This window comes from Cimex lectularius, unplaced genomic scaffold (genome assembly GCF_000648675.2).
Source record: "Cimex lectularius strain Harlan isolate CLEC.00 unplaced genomic scaffold, Clec_2.1 scaffold45, whole genome shotgun sequence".
In the NCBI taxonomy this organism is placed as follows: domain Eukaryota; kingdom Metazoa; phylum Arthropoda; class Insecta; order Hemiptera; family Cimicidae; genus Cimex; species Cimex lectularius.
The window spans coordinates 922,496-940,454 of NW_019392634.1; the positions used below are offsets into that span (position 1 = coordinate 922,496).

General features: G+C 36.4%; 1 protein-coding gene across 1 annotated transcript in view; it reads left to right on the forward strand.

Moving 5' to 3' along the window:
• Positions 1-17,959, forward strand: part of LOC106662856 (mucin-3A) — a 97,445-nt gene that overhangs the window by 36,243 nt on the left and 43,243 nt on the right. Inside the window, exon 2 of the mRNA XM_014387263.2 lies at positions 13,805-13,846. Coding sequence (XP_014242749.1) covers positions 13,816-13,846 — 31 coding nt within the window. The 5' untranslated portion in view covers positions 13,805-13,815. The remainder of the gene's footprint in view (positions 1-13,804; positions 13,847-17,959) is intronic.

Here is a 17,959-nt window from a genome sequence, read left to right on the forward strand (position 1 = left end):
GTTGGTTTTTCTAATCTTCTTAGCAAGCACTAGTAATATAATGACAAAATGGATTTATTTTCTTAAGTTTATTATACAATATAGTTTTATTTTTGAAGAATATACTCAACTGAATTATTACATGTGGGCATCGGATTGCAGGAAGGGGGTGACGTTATGAAACCGCGGGTCGCAGGGGTCGAAGAAAGTAAAGCCCAAGGGATTTTCGACCTTGGCTGACCTTGTGTGAAAGCAGGAACGGGACATGCTGCGGAAAAGAGCGTTTAGCACGCACCGGACCGGTTCGGGCGTCCCCGTCCGATAATTTCGCTGCGTCGTTGTCACAACCGGTTTCACGGCTTTCGGACCATCGGCTTGACAGGACGCGATGTCTCACGGCTTTGGATCGTTCGCGGCTTAACGGCCATATTGAACCGGCATGTTTAGACAAGAGAAAAAACAGAAAATTTAAAAACATGTTTTATAACTTAAACTACTTGCTAAATTTCTACAGAAGATGAGGAAGAAATATAGAGACGAAAAATTACGTAAACGTTCCTTGAAAAATAAAGTTACTTAACGGGAATGGTTTTACGATTTTTAAACAATACTAACCGGCACAATTTAACTTTATGTGTTTTAACACAAGGAGAGATTTGCATTTACTTTCTTTTCTTACGTTTTAACCACGCGATACGATTTTTTACAATTTTCTACGAGATTTGATATAATACTTTAAAAAACTCTGAAAATAATTTAATGATCTAAGAAAGTGTAAGTTAATCTGTTGACTTGACTAATGTATTAATAGAATTGCTATAAAATTTAGTACTACAGAGATAATCACTGCATAAGAATAGATTAAAGGTAAGACTGTCGTGGGTTGGATTAATTCGATTAGTAAATCTCTGATTCATTAATAATTACATATATCATTCTATGCACATATAAACAATTTTATAATAAACTGCAAATAAACAAAAGAAAGCTTAATTTTCTTTGTTTATTCTGGCCAGACTAGTCTCGTTTCTGTATCAAATACTGCAGTGTTGCTCCCAAGTCAATTTTTTTTCTTCTTCGGATATTTACATTCTCAATAATTGGCATTATATATGTATATGGCATATTAATCACAGATTGGTATCAAAAACCTACAAACACAGATCGCTACCTCAATTTTACATCGCACCATTCCCTTCATAGAATAATAAACACGGTAAAAGGGCTACTTCACAGAATTATTACCCTGAGCCAATAAATCTTTTCACCTGAAGAACAAAAATATACAAACATATCCTACATAACAATCACTACCCTAAACACATAACTAACAGAATAATCAACAACTACAACTCAACACTAACACCATCTACATCACTGATAACACTACATCAATTCTATCAAACATACATTTCCATGCCATTCGTTCACAGCCCATCCCACAAATTACACATTTCTTTCTTATGATAACTTTAAAATAGCGCTTAAAAACTATTAAACAATTCACACACTTTTGTTTTCAAAATGAAAAACTGCACACCTAAAGTTTGATGTAATTTACAAAATAGTATAAATTGTCCGGCAACTTACATCGAATTACATCCCAATATCTGGATAAGAGGGTAAAACAACACAGCTATGATTGCGAAAAACCCAAACAAAATCCTACAACACTGCCTACCCACCATTTTGAACACTAACACAATTTCGACTTCAGCAATCTAAAAATATTAAACACAAAACAAAAGAAACATAAACGTAAGTTTTTAGAAATGGTTTACATCAACAGAGATAAACACTGCATCAATTACAGAACAGACACAAGTAAATTCAGTCGCAGCTACTTTAATATCATTAATCAAATTCGGTAACCATAGCACACAAATTATATAATACAACATATAAAATAATCATTAGACTCAACACATCAAACAATTTCTACATAGTCTAAATCAGTAACAATTTATCCTGAAATAATCCTGTAAAGATAACTAAGTCCGAACGACAAACCATTACCCTTTTTTCCCAAGCCGACTCCCCATAGAAAAATGAAGTTTTATCCCTACTTCCTTCCCCAATCCTTCAAAATCAAACATATATAAACAAAAAACATTTATATCCTTATAACACTCTCAACACGACACAGAACCATGACACATCTACACAAAAAACACCCACTTTGAGTGAGTACATACTTTGCATTAACCTAAAATATTTATTTAGAAATCGTGAGATGCGGTCTGGTGTGATTTAGGTTTCAGAAAAACATTTTCTTTATCGTGCCAACGTTTCGATCTTTATTGAGATCATCTTNAAATTCACTTTTCCACATCCAAAATGTAATTGTAATATGTAAACAATGTTTGTAAATCCCAGGCCCTGAAGATGATCTCAATAAAGATCGAAACGTTGGCACGATAAAGAAATTTTTTAGAAAACTAAACCTACATTACACAAGCATCTCACGATCTCCAAATAATCATTAATTAGTGGTCACTAAATTCTAAACATTATGTAGAAAGTTACCTATTGACAGCCGCTCTGGATTAATAATTTATGAGGTCATTCAATTCTGAAATAATAAGTCGAAAATGCTGGCAGAGTCATCACTGTGAAAATGAAAAGGGGTTGTTTCACGTATTATATACGCCACTTAAAACAAACCAACTGAAAAATAAGAAGAGTATAGGATAAGACCAACTGGATCAATAAAAAAAAGAACAACTTAACTTTGACATACACGTTCCACTCCTCAGGACCTTATAAAAGTGACGACTTCATAAAAATAACACAGACCCAAAAAATGACGAAAAATATCTGAGAGACCAATTGAGCGAGTATCAACAGACCAGGAGGATCGGTAACGACCAAATTAGAAATTTAGATGTTTAAAGTTATGAAAAAATGTACAAAGACACACTGAAGATGCGAAATGCCGGAACGCGTCTCCCAGACCAACAAAGCGAGCATAGGCAGATTGATAAGGACTAAAGTTCACGTATGCAGGTTATATGGGAAATATCAAGAGCATAATCTTGGTGCTGGGAATAGTTAAGCTCTTTTAATTTATCCACATTCTGTATTGAAATACAAGCTCTTTGTTCTGAAAAGGACGGGGACCTTCCTTCGATCAAATGAATTGACCCATTTGGTGAATTTCTTGCCAGTAAGTCGTTTCCTCCCTAGCAGAAGCATCCCTTAAGAAGTGATCAACGAATAACAGACCTAATTACAGTAGCTTATGATGCAAGACTTATTTTTCATTACTTATTATCCTCCGTTTTTCTTTTTTCTTATTAGACTTTGGACCCGAAGGATTGTCATGCCCGATGTGTTGACCTATTATGGTCTATATCTGAGGGGAGTTCGCCTATTCCGTTATGCCCCTGGGTCGTTCCTATCTTCTTTAGGCCAGATGCCCAGGAGATGTTAGATTCCCAACAGCTTTCGACAGCTAGGACATTTCACCCCCTACGCATGCAAAATATAATCTAGCCTAAAACTAACTACATTCTATAATACATTGACACCTGTGTGCAATCATTCTGATTACTCTTAATTACGGTGGAGTACTCGTTTTTTCTCATTTTCTTGGTTCTTTCGTCAATATATCGGCAAGTACGTCTTTGTATTGGCGGTTTCCTTCTAAGTAAAAAATAAAAATGAACGATCCTAACCAAGACAAATATTAATTTTTTACGATTTTTTTTTGGTTTGTGACTTGGATGATTGACTTCTTAATAACTGAGATGATGTTCAATGCGATTGTGATGTTCTGTCATTATAAACTTCAAGCTCATCACCATAACAGATAACATAGAAAAATGTAACAATACATATTTGACACTGCTGTATTGCTGTTGTCATTTATACTTTTACTAGGGGGACGCGGTGGCCAAATGGTTACGACGTCCGACTAGTTTTGCCACGCTAGCGGGATTGGGTTCTAATCCGGATAAAGCCCATTGCTTTTTAATTGAAAATTGTTTGAAAGAAGTATTTGTAAAGTAGTTTGATTTCAATCGGTGTTAAGCCCTCCTGTATAATAGGAATTACTTTACTTATTTACTTTTCCTTCCACTGAATACTTGTTTGAATAGGTCTGTTAAAAATATCACATTTTAGCCATGTTATTCCAGCCTGTTTTCATGGTCTATTTCTAGTCAAAATTAGAAATAATACAAGAATATGAGAACACAACATTTAGTAATGGCTCAGGGTTTCCCTTTATTGATGAGTTTGTCGATCATTATATTAGTGTGGTTGTAAACTAGTTAGTTGGTGTAAAATACCGCATTCAAAATTTTAATTTAACAGAGTAGAGCGACAATCATTAATTTACAATTAGTCTTTCCCTTTTCACTGTATTATTGATAGACTTTGTTACAGTTTTCTATAATTCCACAGGATGTGGTTTTTGAAAATTTGTATTATAGAGTTTCTAACAGTTCTCTTAGGAATTACATGTGACTCAGGAATTCCATTTTTCCTGTATTATTGTTCGATTTTGCTGCTTCTGTTAAATATGATTCGGCGGATTATTTAAAAAAAAATTATTATAATTTTGTCAACAGTTTTAATCAAAATATTAATATTATAAGGTATAATATTTTGTAAATTGCGGTTAGGGAGACATTCTGAAACCCCCTGACATTAAGTGCCCAACATTTTTGGTTGCATTATTTTTCAACCCGAAACTTGCGCCTGCAGAAGCAAGTTAGGCACTTCTAGCGGCGTGTTTAGAACAATCCCTTTGGCTTTAGCCAGCCTGTGTTGCGAGCTGGGAGTGCAGCCACTAGAACTTCGGAAAGGTTCTACATCGACTCTCTCGTTCTGCTCATTTTGAAGAAATATCATGAGCATCTCCGCAAAACGGAGGAGGTTGTCTGGGTACCCCAAAACATAGGTCTGGAGTGTAACGAAGACGGACGAGGAGGCTACGGTCCGTACGTCCCAACCACCGCGACCGGCGGGGACGATAAAAATGCAATAAAAATCATACGAAAAGAAAGTAGCGGGGATGTTGGGCTGGATGGGCAGAGAAGCTCTGTATCAAGAGCAGTGTAGGTAAGTGGCCCTCGGAGGATCTGACCCGTAGAAGAAGGGTGGTCATCTTCACCTGATTAAAGGCCTGTAGAGAAAGGTTGCTCGACGTGTCCCACCTAATTGATGGCTGCCATTCCTTGATTCCATATAAAGAACGTACAGGAATGCCTTCCGATTGTGGTGGTGCATGGCAGCGAGTATCTGGGAAAGATAACTTCTTGGGATTGACATTGAAGGCAGCTCTTTAAATGCAGTTGTACGGCAGCGAGTATCTAGGTCCCCCGTTCCAATCCTTATAGAGTGCTAGAAGTTCTTCTTCCTTCCGATTCTTGATGGAATCTTGGCTGTTATATTTTATATAGCATTGATATTTTAGTGTTGAAAGTGGATGTATTTATTAGCGTGAATGTGTAGTGTATAAGGGCGTGAGTAATTGTCGACGGGTGGGTGTATGTATGTATGCACGACATGCGTGTGCAAATTTGAGTTTATCGCTTGTCAGTATTCAGTAAATTGAAACAGAAATATACAGACAGAACACAGCAACAGTTTATTGCCTTTTACCAAAAGAGAAATAAAACTGTAAACTAAACTAAACTAAAGCAAATTCTATTATATAGGAGGGTTTATCGACCAACTACCCTTGGATAACGACGTTATGTGTCCATACGTTTTGTCGAATGCAAAATTCCAGGGTGTCGAACCCGAACCTCTATACCGTTGTATTTGACAAAAAACGACTTTATTTATTATTAGCGTGTTGTCCGTTCGAGGCTTTCAAGAATGTTGTCCCTTCTTGTCGCTGGTTTTTAATAATTCTGGTTTCGAGCATCTAATGAACGAGAGATCGCCTTTTTTTGATATTGCAACGAAACGAAAGACAGAGGAGAAATCATCGCGTGATAATTCTTTTTTCTCAACTATTCCATCGCCGGCCCTACTTGTGAAACCGGCGGGATGATCGGGCCAACCACCCGGAAGGGGCGCATCATGACATCTCCGGGCGAAAATTCCGTGATTCAAAAACTTGCGGTGGCGAGGAGAGATTATTCAACCCTCGAAATAGAGTCGTCCACTTAAAAATGGAACATTTCACCCGGTTGCGCAACGCGACTTTCGAACGCATCGTGCTTAATCGCGGATTCGCGGCTATGCCGGCCCTTGATCGACCGTGTCCCTAGCATATTCACCTTCTTGACCCAATTCTTACGGCTTTCATCCTCGGGATCAGCGTGAAAGCGATATCAACCTCTATATTTACGATTATTCTAGTTTTCACTGAATCTCAATTGTAAATATGCTTTTTATGATGAACCGCTGGCCTTGTTTCTGGCTAGAGGGAACGTTAATCAAGGCGGGAGTTTCAGTACGACTTTTCTAATCTTCCAACAAAGGAAAATAATTAAAATCGGATATCTCCTTGTTAGCGTTGGCAAGATCCAAATTATTAAACAACAGGGAATTTTCATTGTTTTCAAGGAGGAAAATGCGGGAAAATAACCCATGACATACATAGTGCCATGATGCATATATAAATCTTCGTTATAAACCACATCTAGACAGAATTTTTTTGTGGCAAATATTAACAGTTACAGCAATTTAGGTATTTCAGCAGATTCGCTTGTACTGGGTAAGATGGGTGCCCCATAATAGATTGCTAAAAGTAATTATGTTTGTTATTAACGAAGGTTTAATAAATTAAAGTTTAATTAACAAAAGTAATTTTTCTTAGGTTTTACTGATTACCGATTTATATAAGCTCAAATCTGCACACGCGTGTACATAAATACACGCTTGCACAGATCTGAGCCTATCACTCTTGCTCTCCACAGGCAATTCCAGCTTTTTTTAAAATTAGCACTGAATTACCCCGGATGTAAGACCTCGGTCTTATACATCCATCCACCGAAATTGGGCTCCATGGGCTATCAATAGCTAGGTCATTTCAGCCCCAACTCAATCTGCTCCTAGATTCCGTTCATTCAGCTATGGCGGTGGAGTACTCGATATTCCTTCATTATCCTTGACAATTATTATATAAATAATCAAATTGAGGGTCGATGGGGTACTCAACATTCCGCCATCAGGCTCTCTAAACCATGTACTCTCCACACATGTTACGTACACAGAACTATGAGTACATATACATACAATCGTCCAAAAATCGGAACAGGGGATCCGAACAGTTGCTCCCGCGCTTAAGCATAATTTTCATGTCGGGTGGCATTCCTAGACCCTCTCTGTATGGATACGGAATACACCTTGGAAATGGTGGGATTTATCAACCTTTATCTTCATGACGGATCCATACGCGGGCTTTGGCTCGAAAAAAGTCCCTGTGACAACTCCGCATGGCCTATTCTTAATCGGGTGAGGATGAGCTCTCTTCTATGAATCAGATCCTCCGAGGTCCACCTATCAACATTGCTCTTGAATGTTGATAGGAATGAAAATATAATCTAAGCTGTATTATTTATTAGTTAGCATAACAAATTACGTTATTCATTGATTATTTTGCGTTATTTAAATCCAAATTTACATTATTTTGTTAAATTCTGTATTTACTTATGGACTAGGAAAAGTAATAGGCCCAACTCTGTACCCGAATTTATGTATACCGCTAATTACATACTTTCGCAGATTTGAGCTTATCAGCAATCATACAATTAGAGTTAGGATAATTAAGATCTGTTAGATCAGGTGCTACTTGGTTGTCTGCTTATGACAACCAATAACATATTACAAGGACCAGCTATGCTATATTTCAGGCTAATAGTCACCTTATTCTTGTTAATTTTATCCAATCCTTAGAGCAGATAAGACAATAGCATTAAATTTGGAATATGCAACGAATTATGTTTATTGGAGCTATTAATTTCTTAATTCAGAAAGGATTGTGGATGCATAAATTACAAAAGAGACAATGATTAGTCAATGGATAAAAGTACATGCAAGTATACTTCCGATGACTGCAGAATTACCCTGGTGGATGGTCAATTATGGATCAAATGCTTGGCAATTGATAAATATATCATAGCTAACTGACCAGAACCCCGATATACTGTCAATCTTAAACACAAAATTTGATGGTCAATAACACTGATGTAATATTAATTTCTTAGCAATATAAACTGAGCTCCTAGAATTTAAGGAAGGAGTGACGTAATTATGAGGTGTGGGTGTAAATACTTATGTCCAATAATAATGATGGATGACAATTTTTGCAACCAGTTTTCTTATTATTGATCAGCTCAGGGTTCAGAAAAAACTCTCAGCATAAGACGTCGATCTCTATAATGTCAATATAGTTACGTGAATTAGTGGGAGAGTTAAGATTTCTAGTCAGAGGTGACTTTTGTTGTTTTAAGAACAATGGGAGTCTTTCAGCGAATCGGGTGGGTCTTGTTTTGATAGCAGTGAAGAATGAAAATATTTCAAACGCTGCCGCGTTTCGGTTGACTCGTCTAGCACGCTCCAGTGTCCAAGTAGGTGGGAAAACACACGACAACGTCAACATTTCTTGCTTTTTTTCGGACGATTTTTCTTTTTGGATTTTGAAATAGTATACTCGTGTTGAAATTTATGCATAAAACCGGTGCAACCCCTCGGCAGACGAAACTTCCGTTTTTGACTTTCGATTCCGACTTTCCCCGGATCCGTGACTCTCACCCATCGATCGTCTGTTGACCCTTCATCTCCTTTGTCTCGGCCCTCGCGAGGACTCGGTTTCCCTATCGGCCAGTTAATAGCCGCCTTGTTACCCGGTGATTCATCGAAAATAATTGATCATAATCATGACTGGACGATCGAGTTCCGACAATGTTTAGCATTGGGATTATTCGGTTAAGCAACAGTCGGTTTTCGATGAAAACCTAACGTTTTGATGCATGCTTGGGTAAATTTTATCAGGCTTTTATAATTTTATAATTAAACACTAAAAATTGGATATGTAGTGGTACAATCGTGGTACCAACAATAAGTTAAATTCTAAAAATATAAAAAATCTATCCATTTTAACCAGGATTTTTACTGTCCAACCTTTTTCTATCAGCTAGTTATTTAATGGACCATTATTTTTCGAACCCCTTGGCCAAATGCAATTGAATTTTGGAAATTTGCTTAAACAAAGTTATGGTTCAGATATCGATTTTTTTTTTAATTTTAAAGGCTTCCGATTCTTCTACTTTTTGTTATACTCTTCTTGGTCAAATTTTAAAGTTTTATTTATAATTTGTGAAATGTGAAGTACTGTACTTACTTCTATACAGGGTATCCTTTTTAGATAGCCCGGCTTAATTTCTCTTGAACCAATAACGAAAATACGCTTTTAATATTTTTTAATCTAGTTTCAAATTTTTTCCTTTTTTTGGAGAAAATTTATAAAGGATAAAGGTCCAGTTCATCAAATTTTCAAATGGGATCCTGTACGTCCTGGCACATAATTGTGAAGTGTTTCCATTGTTTTCAGCGTGAAACTTCCTTTAAAATGATATGTCAGGATGGATAGGGGTCTTATTTGAAATTTTCAAGTTGAAGTGGGCCTGAGGTACCCTGTATAATTTTTCCTGTCATAATCAGAGTCCCGAAGTCCATGCCAAGATGAGTGCGATACGGCTTAAAATTGTCAGTCCGGAGTTTATCTCTGATTTTATTTTTTTGAAAAACCCTTCCAACATTTCAGAGAAAAGAATTCGGATTTTCACGAATATTCAGGAAAATTCACTATTTTTCGTGGTCCGCTTGACCAATTAATATCTTTCAATTAATTAAGGTTTTAAGTTAAGATAAAAAAGTCAATGGCACGAGCGGGATTCGAACCCACGACCTTCGGCTTGATACGCCGCTACTCTACCAGTTGAGTTATCGTGACTTCGATCCCCTCGGTCACTAACTTCCCATTCAGGAAATTTAGGAAAATATTTTGCTCCTCGTCGAAATTACGCTGCCGGTTTCTCTTTGCCATAACTTCGTCATTTTTTGACCAATTTAAAATGCAATGCGTAAACCTTACTTCAAAATGATGTGTCAGGATGTAGGGTCGTACTTCAAATGAGGCCTGAGTTACCTTGTATAATTTTTCTCCAAAAAAGGTGAAAATTTGAAACTAGACAAAAAAACACCAAACATGCATTTTTTTATAGCGACAAGAGAAATTCAGCCGGGCCATCTAAAAAGGACACCCTGTATAGTGTTAGTTATACACGCAAACATTATTTAATGTTATAGCGATTACAAAAAGTTAAAAAAAGGTGGAAAAGGCTCATTGAAATCATCATTAAGTCATTATTTGTAAAAAATGTATAAGAAAATAAATTGATTCTTATTAGATACGTGCATACATTTCGGCCTCATTTCGGTACCATTATCTCCAGAACTTTTTGATAAAATTCAAAGAAATTTTACGCACTTGTGCAATGTTTGATTATGATTTTGAGTACTAGAAAATATGTAAGGAAAATGTTTCCACTTTTAAAAGAAAGGAAATCCTTGGTAAAAACGCCGGAAGAAATCTGTAGATCAAGAAACCCGTCTCTGTAGAGAACGTAAAAATTAAGTCAATAATGTTTTATTATTTTTATAAATTAAATTGAAAGATTATACATTGTTATACATCATTATGAAATTTTGACGAAAGCGGAACTATCGGCGAGACTTGATTACTTTTTCAAACTTTATCTAATTGAGAAATTGGCTTTATTTTGGTACTATTTAATCCGGAACCCCTAGATCAAATTCAATGAAATTTTGTATACTTGTGCAATGTTTGATGATGATGAATAGTAGAATTTTGAATATATAAAAACAATCTTGATAAACAAAGACTGGAATTGCATGGTAATATGCAGAAATAATCGTTTTATAGAGAGCATACAAAATTAATAATTAATAATTCACCAATGTGTATAATTTCTAAAAATTAAATGGAAAAATACACCAAGTTATACATCGCAAGCAAATTTTGGCGAAGGAAGAACGGGTGAGGTCTCACAGACTCCAAAAAAGTATTTGAATTTTCATTCATAATTGGTTTTGTTATGTGCCACCACCCTAAAGCGGTAAATCACCAGGGACTAGAGTGTTACTTTCATACTCTCCCAGTCGATAGTTACCCAACCTTGAAAAACTGACCACTCTGACATTCTGTGGGAAAAGCGGATGTCACCCCAAGGTGAAAAATGTCAGGGTCGCGATATAGGTAAGACATAAGAATCCGTCAGCTCGTGCTTTTTAAAAAGCGTTAAAGACTTAACGAGCCGCTCTTCACGAGAAGCCTTGGCCGCTCGAATGTGAATTGTTGATTCGGATAAATACCATGGACGTCCACCTGGGAAAGTGAGTCGGCTCGAAAGCAGTCGGACAATTAACCCGATCGCTGAGCTGAAATGAAAAGCGATTGTTTCAGCACAAAGCGACAAACATTCGGTTTTGCGAAAATGTTTCAACGTTGGCTGAAATATGTACAAGGTTCAACACTAAATTGACTTCGATAACGACCTACTTACCACAGAAGAACCAATTAATATGAAGTGAATTCAATGGGCAAAGTTTTCAATAATAACTTGTACATTCGCAATAAATAATTTATTAAAATTTATTGGGTTGTAATTTTTCCTGGATTAGTTACCCTATTATTCATGCTAATAAGTGAAAATAAAGCAATAAAGATATACGCAAAACTCGTTTTGGTATGTAAATTGGACCGCCATGTGGGATGATCGCCTGAAGACAAATGGTTAAAAAGTGTTTTAAGAACTCGTTTAGAAAACGAAATAAATGTGTCTATTTTAGTACATAAGAGTGAAGTCTTAAACCACACTGCGAAGGTGTGGAAAATACCTTTGTCTTTTATCTTTTTGTCTTGAAACCTCAAGGAACATAGGCCATGTTGCTTTCTACCCTTTTCATTTCACATCCTTTATGCTCACACGTTTATCAATTCGGTACCATTATGACTTGGACATGTGGTTGAAAACACTGGAGGAAAAGTGACTGTAAGATTTACGTACGGACTTTTGGTCCAGACTGGTGGGAAATTGGTCGAAGAAATCGTATAAAGCACATCTCAACATTGCATTTGGAACTGTCTAATGTCATGAAAACAAAAAGAAAGCTCGATAGATGAGGGGACATATTGCACCTCCTACGCCAAAGTAAATACATGACTTGCTTTTATTATAAAACACCTATGTACATTAAAGTCAACAAAGGCTGCTAAAGAACACTTACATTATGTCGGTGGGACGGGGTACATAGATAGAAGGAGGGGGATAAATAGATGCGAGAGATAGAGAGAGGAAAAGTCAAAACAACAAATGTACAAAGAGAAGGAGAGTAATAGATAGATAGACAGACAGATAGTTAGATATATGAGACAAAGAAATAGTTGGAGAGAATAAGAAATTGTTTATGAGTGTGTTTGTCTTTTTATGTGATTAAAATCTACTAGAGAGAAGGAGAAAGAGAGAGAGAGAGAAAGAGAGGGGATAAAGAGAAAGTCCGAGAGGGAGAAAGAGAGAAGTAGATAGATAGAGAGAAAGAGAGGGAGAGAGGCAAAAAGATAGATGAGAGATTGAGACAGAAAAAGATTGCACAGAGAAGGAGGGAGGGAGGGAGGGAGGGAGAGAGAGAGAGAGAGAGAGAGAGAGAGAGAGAGAGAGAGAGAGAGAGAGAAAGAAAGTGAAATAGAAAGGGAAGGAGATTAATTGGGATAGACAGAGAGAAGAGAGAGTGGGAGAGAGACAAAAATATTGAACTGAAGAGATAGATGCTGTGAAATATGTGCAGAAAGAAGAAGCGAGAGACAGATAGATAGAGATAGATAGATGTGCATATATTATATATGGTTTGGGAGAGGGTGGGAGAGAGTGACAAAGAGAAAAATAGAGAGAGAGTGGAAGAGTGATGGAAAGAAAAAGAGATAGAGATAGATGGTGTGTGTATGTGAGATAGAGGAAGGAAGGAAGAGAGAGAGAGAGAGTGAGTGAGAGAGAAATTGTTTGACTTTTATGTGATTACAATCTGCAACATCAACTCTACATATCATTCAATAAAGTAGCCTCACAAACTCCCACAAATTAAAAATAAACATTGATAGACAACCATCGAGTTTCATCAGTGTACTTATGTTCCGTACCTTCACGAAAACGTTTTCATTGATCGTACGTTGCATCATCATAAAATTGCAAATATGAAGGACGAAATAGTAAACGGCCTCTTAAAAAGAGGAAGATCGGGACAGTGAAATTCTGCAGCAGTGGCTCGGAGCGAGGTGAAATGGGTCAAGGTGAACGCAGTACTACCGATGCTGAATAGCCTGTAGCACTTTCTACCCTTTTCTTTTCATCCTCTTCGCGCTCCCACGTTCGTCTCGTCTTTATTCAGTTCGTCACATCGCTAATTGGCAAAGGTTCCCGGGCAGAAGAAGAAATTTTTTATTTTAAATTTGACTATTGCGATTGTGAAACAAATTGAACTTTTTTTATACTAATTGTCCTATTCAAATCTGTCTAATTCTTGCTTTCAATAGTAGACTGAAAACAGTAATTATTATTGAGGCTTTAGTTAAGATATTTTTTCTACAATCTTCAATCTATTTGAATATAACGGTTTGAAAAAAAATTTCAAAATGTTTTGGTTTTTTCGATCCATCATCTACAAAAACTTATTTGGCCTAATAAAGTCCAGTAAATTTTTTCATGTATCTGTTGTATGTATTGAAATTTATATTATTTTTTCTGAAGTCAAGAATTATTTTTTAATCGTTATTCTTTTGTTTCAGCCAATGCGAAGATGCGGTCACCTCCAATCGGTGTCTTCATAGGTAAGGAAATTCTTCATCAAACTGCATATCCATCGGCTTTCAAAACCCCTCAACTTGGCAGGTTTTCATCTTTCATTCCGTATACGTTTTCCAATTAGACCGAATTGACTTTTTCTGCAATCTTTATATTCGATGACGTAACGGACGGTTATGTCTTGAATCTGATCTCGTAATAATTAAATTACAGATACATGGAGAGAAAGTTCTTGTAGGCTTTTTAACTTCGGTTTTCCAGTAAATTGTAGAAAGTAAATATATAAAAAACGGATGGCAATGGGCGGATAATCGTTGCAAAGAAAGACCTTACAGTTGAAGATTAAAAAACTCAATTTTCTGATAGTGTGAAAACCACTTTCACAGTATTTTTAATCCTCTTATGGTTTCTGTTTATCAATATTTAAAAAGATCTTTTGCTGCAGACCTATCCTACCAATTATTCAACTATTGTCTTGTCCGTGTAGGTGTACCATTTGTGCGTAAAGGATTTTTCCCTTTCCTCTTTTTAAAATATTTAAAATATAATAAGTACTGCTAACTATAAAATTGTAATTTTTTTCACTTTGACTTACAAACGGAATAAAAACACCTTTCACCCCCTTTCAACTTAAATAAATAAATATGTTTTGACCGATCATTATACAAATTGTAGTATATTATTAAATTGTAAATATTCAAGGTGATGTACAATTGTGAGATCTAATACAAATTCTAGTTCTTAATGAAAAACATAATTTTTCAAATTTGTCAGCTTATGTAACAAGACTTGCAATATACACTAATATTTCCTTCAAAATGTAAAAATGATTGTTTAAAATTATCAAAACAGCTTAATTTTTCTTATTTGCTGGCCTTTTTTGAGGGTGGTTAAAAAAAATCCTGAGCCGAGATTTTTCCAGAAAATATTTTAATTTTAATGAAAAACAATAATCACTAATAATCTGGATTGTGGCATGGTCTGAATGAAAAAACAAATTTAATTATTACTACAAAGTCAATCAGAACAAATCAAATTGCCAATGTTGGAACTGAGTCTGTCTTCAAAGAAATTTACTGGTCAACAAAGAAACTAGAGTACGATAGAAATTCAAATAGATGAACTGTTAATAAATCAGGGTAATATGAATCCCAAGAAAAACTTAACCGAAAAAGTTCCATGTCCCACCACAACAATTAGCCTATCAATGTAATATATAAATGTAAAACTTAAGAGAACTCGAAAGAAAAGTTAAAGGTTTCAGACTACCTCACAGAAAAAATTATATACCTATTTATAGCCTATCAAAGTGTGTTATCTACATTGAGGCCAACCTCACTTCATTTCTACTTTTATGAGGAACTCAGTTCTTTTATTTTTATTGGCTAAAGGTGGCTCAGATTTGCGGGACTGTCGAATGCCGAGCCTTTGCTCACCGATTTCCGACTAATGGGGAGGGTGCTCGGTTATTCGCCGATCAACATTATTCGGTGCTCCCTCATTGCTTTTTGGCAATGACAAATTCCCTATCTGCTTCAAAGTGCACAAATTTTCGTGAAGTAGTCAAGACGCCGAACTCGAAGCATCCAAACATTCGGGAATCAACGGTACTGTACGGATATCAACTGTAATCACCAATCAACACTGCTATTTATTTTTTAATAATAAAAGATTCCTAAGTAGTATAGATGTTTTCATGAAAGAACATCGTAGAGTTGTTTCTGTCAGTTAGGAATAGCCCAACATGGAGTTTTGGGGTTCCTCGATCTGAACCAAGCTGAACCAATAATTGGAACACTTCTCTTCCGAATAACAAAAGTCGGAACGAGGTTTTCGATGCGTGGGAACGGATGGAAAGAAAGATGGGGCAACAGTACTCTGTAACTGTGTTTGTCAACCACTACACAAAAAAGTAACAGCAGCTGCAGCAATGACAGTTTCACTGCTCTCCATCACGATTGGTAGTACATTGAGGACTCACACGGCACTGGCAATACGTATTCTCTGTTTCCGCACAAATTGGCGGGTTGTACGAACCCTGCATGTGTGGATGCATAGGCATGCTATTTGGCGAATGCCAAGACAAGCATGTCGAGACTTGACTTCTGAATGAGCCATGAAGAGTGAAGTTTCCTTATCTTATGGATTCTCTACTTTTCTTTCACCCACTTCACCTGTGTGAGCAAACATAGTCCTGATGTTTTAATCCACATGCCTTCTAATGCCCAAAGGGTCTCACGACGTTTAATCCCAAAACAAGTTTAAAATCTAAGACGAAATTTTTTTTTGAGGGCCGACTGATGAACCAGTAGTTTGGTTGTTTCCATTTTGGTCCGCTAATCCTCGCTTTTTAACACAGACTTGCAGCTCCCATTATCCATCTTCCACCAGAAAGTCACCACAAACCGTTGAATCTTTAAAATGCGTCTCAGATTAATACCTCAAGCAGACCAGGATGGCCAGAAAAGTCCCAAATAAAAAATTAAAGTTTTTTCAGCTGGTTTTAACACAGTTGAACACAAACAACGTGCTATTTTTAAGTTTACAAGTGTGTTCTAAGTAAACATTTTCATTTTAAAAATTCCTTAATGATTTAATTAATTCCTTAATGATTATTCGTATTGAAGGAAACATGGTTGTTTTATTGCATTGATATTTTTGGGTCCCCTGTGTGTTGAAAGTGAATGTATTTATTAGCGTAAATGAATTGTGTGAGAGGGACCATGGAGGAATATTAAGTACCCACTCGAAGCTCATTTTAATTAATTACATAATAAAAAGTAGAGAAAATTAAATAATAAAAGGTGTAAAGGGTGATCGCTTACTTCACCATTCTAAGTTGGGCATAGTATGGAAATAGGAAAGAATGTATTTAAGAGTTACAGTGAAGACGTTGGGAACTGAAATGACCTAGGTGTAGATAGCCACTGGAGCCCAACCTAGATAGCTGGACTGATAAGACCAGGCTGACCCTAGTCTACCAACATCCGAGGTGGGTGATTTATTGTAAATTACAAAAGATGTAATTGCCGGTGGGCTACGAGAAGTAGGCTCAACTCTGTCCACGTACGTATTATGCACATGTGCAGATTTGAGCTTATGTAAATCGGTATTAATTATCAGTAATTCAATTTTTTATAAAGTATATACTTTTCATTCGACTGAATAACATTTATTGAATACAAAATTTATTAACTCATCATATCAGGACGGCGGTGGCCGAGTAGGAAGGGCGTCCGCCTCGTTATTTACCTTGCTAAGAGTTCAGAGATTTTTTAATATTTTTTGGCTTTGGCAGAGCTATTAGCCAGACCTGTTTGTTATCCTAGACGCGGGGAGATCAGAGTTCGAAGGCCGGCATAGCTAATTAAATTGTAATTGACAGCAATTTGAAAAATTAAATATTGTAAGGAGGTTCAATTAATTATGGTTTTTAAGTTGAGATAAAAAATCAGTGTCACGAGCGGGATTCGAACCCACGACCTTCGGCTTGATACGCCGCTACTCTACCACTTGAGCTATCGTGACTTCGATCCCCTCGGGCACTAACTTTCCATCTCAACCCCACCTTTTGAATTTTCCCTCCTTTTTGCCATTTTTCAAATGTCGTGTAATCGGATTGGATTCTCGGCGACAAATGAGACGGCCACGGAGAGCTTTAGTGAGGTGTACTTCATTTTAATCAATTAAATTCACTATTTTTGGTTTTTAAGTTGAGATAAAAATTCGAATCCCGCTCGTGACACTGACTTTTTATCTCAACTTAAAACCTTAATTAATTGAATGTTATTAATTTGTCAAGCGGACCACGAAAAATAGTGAATTATAAGGATGTTTGACCTATCGTCTGCGACATCCAATTTGGCGGTAAGGCCTCCTTATGGCAGGATTTACTATTACTTTAAATACATCACTTATCCGCGCATTTGCCCAGTTTATGAGTGACATACAACATAAATTTGGTAAATAAAACTTTGAAAATTGCTAATAGTTCAGGAATAGCAAATTAGTCGCATCCGAAAGTAAAAAGAAATCCGCATTTGGTTTGCCAAACTGATCCTCCCGGCGAGTGCAGCCGACTAATTAACCAATTAAGAAATAACGAAAACTTGAAAAAAAGGATGCTCAGTGAAGACCCT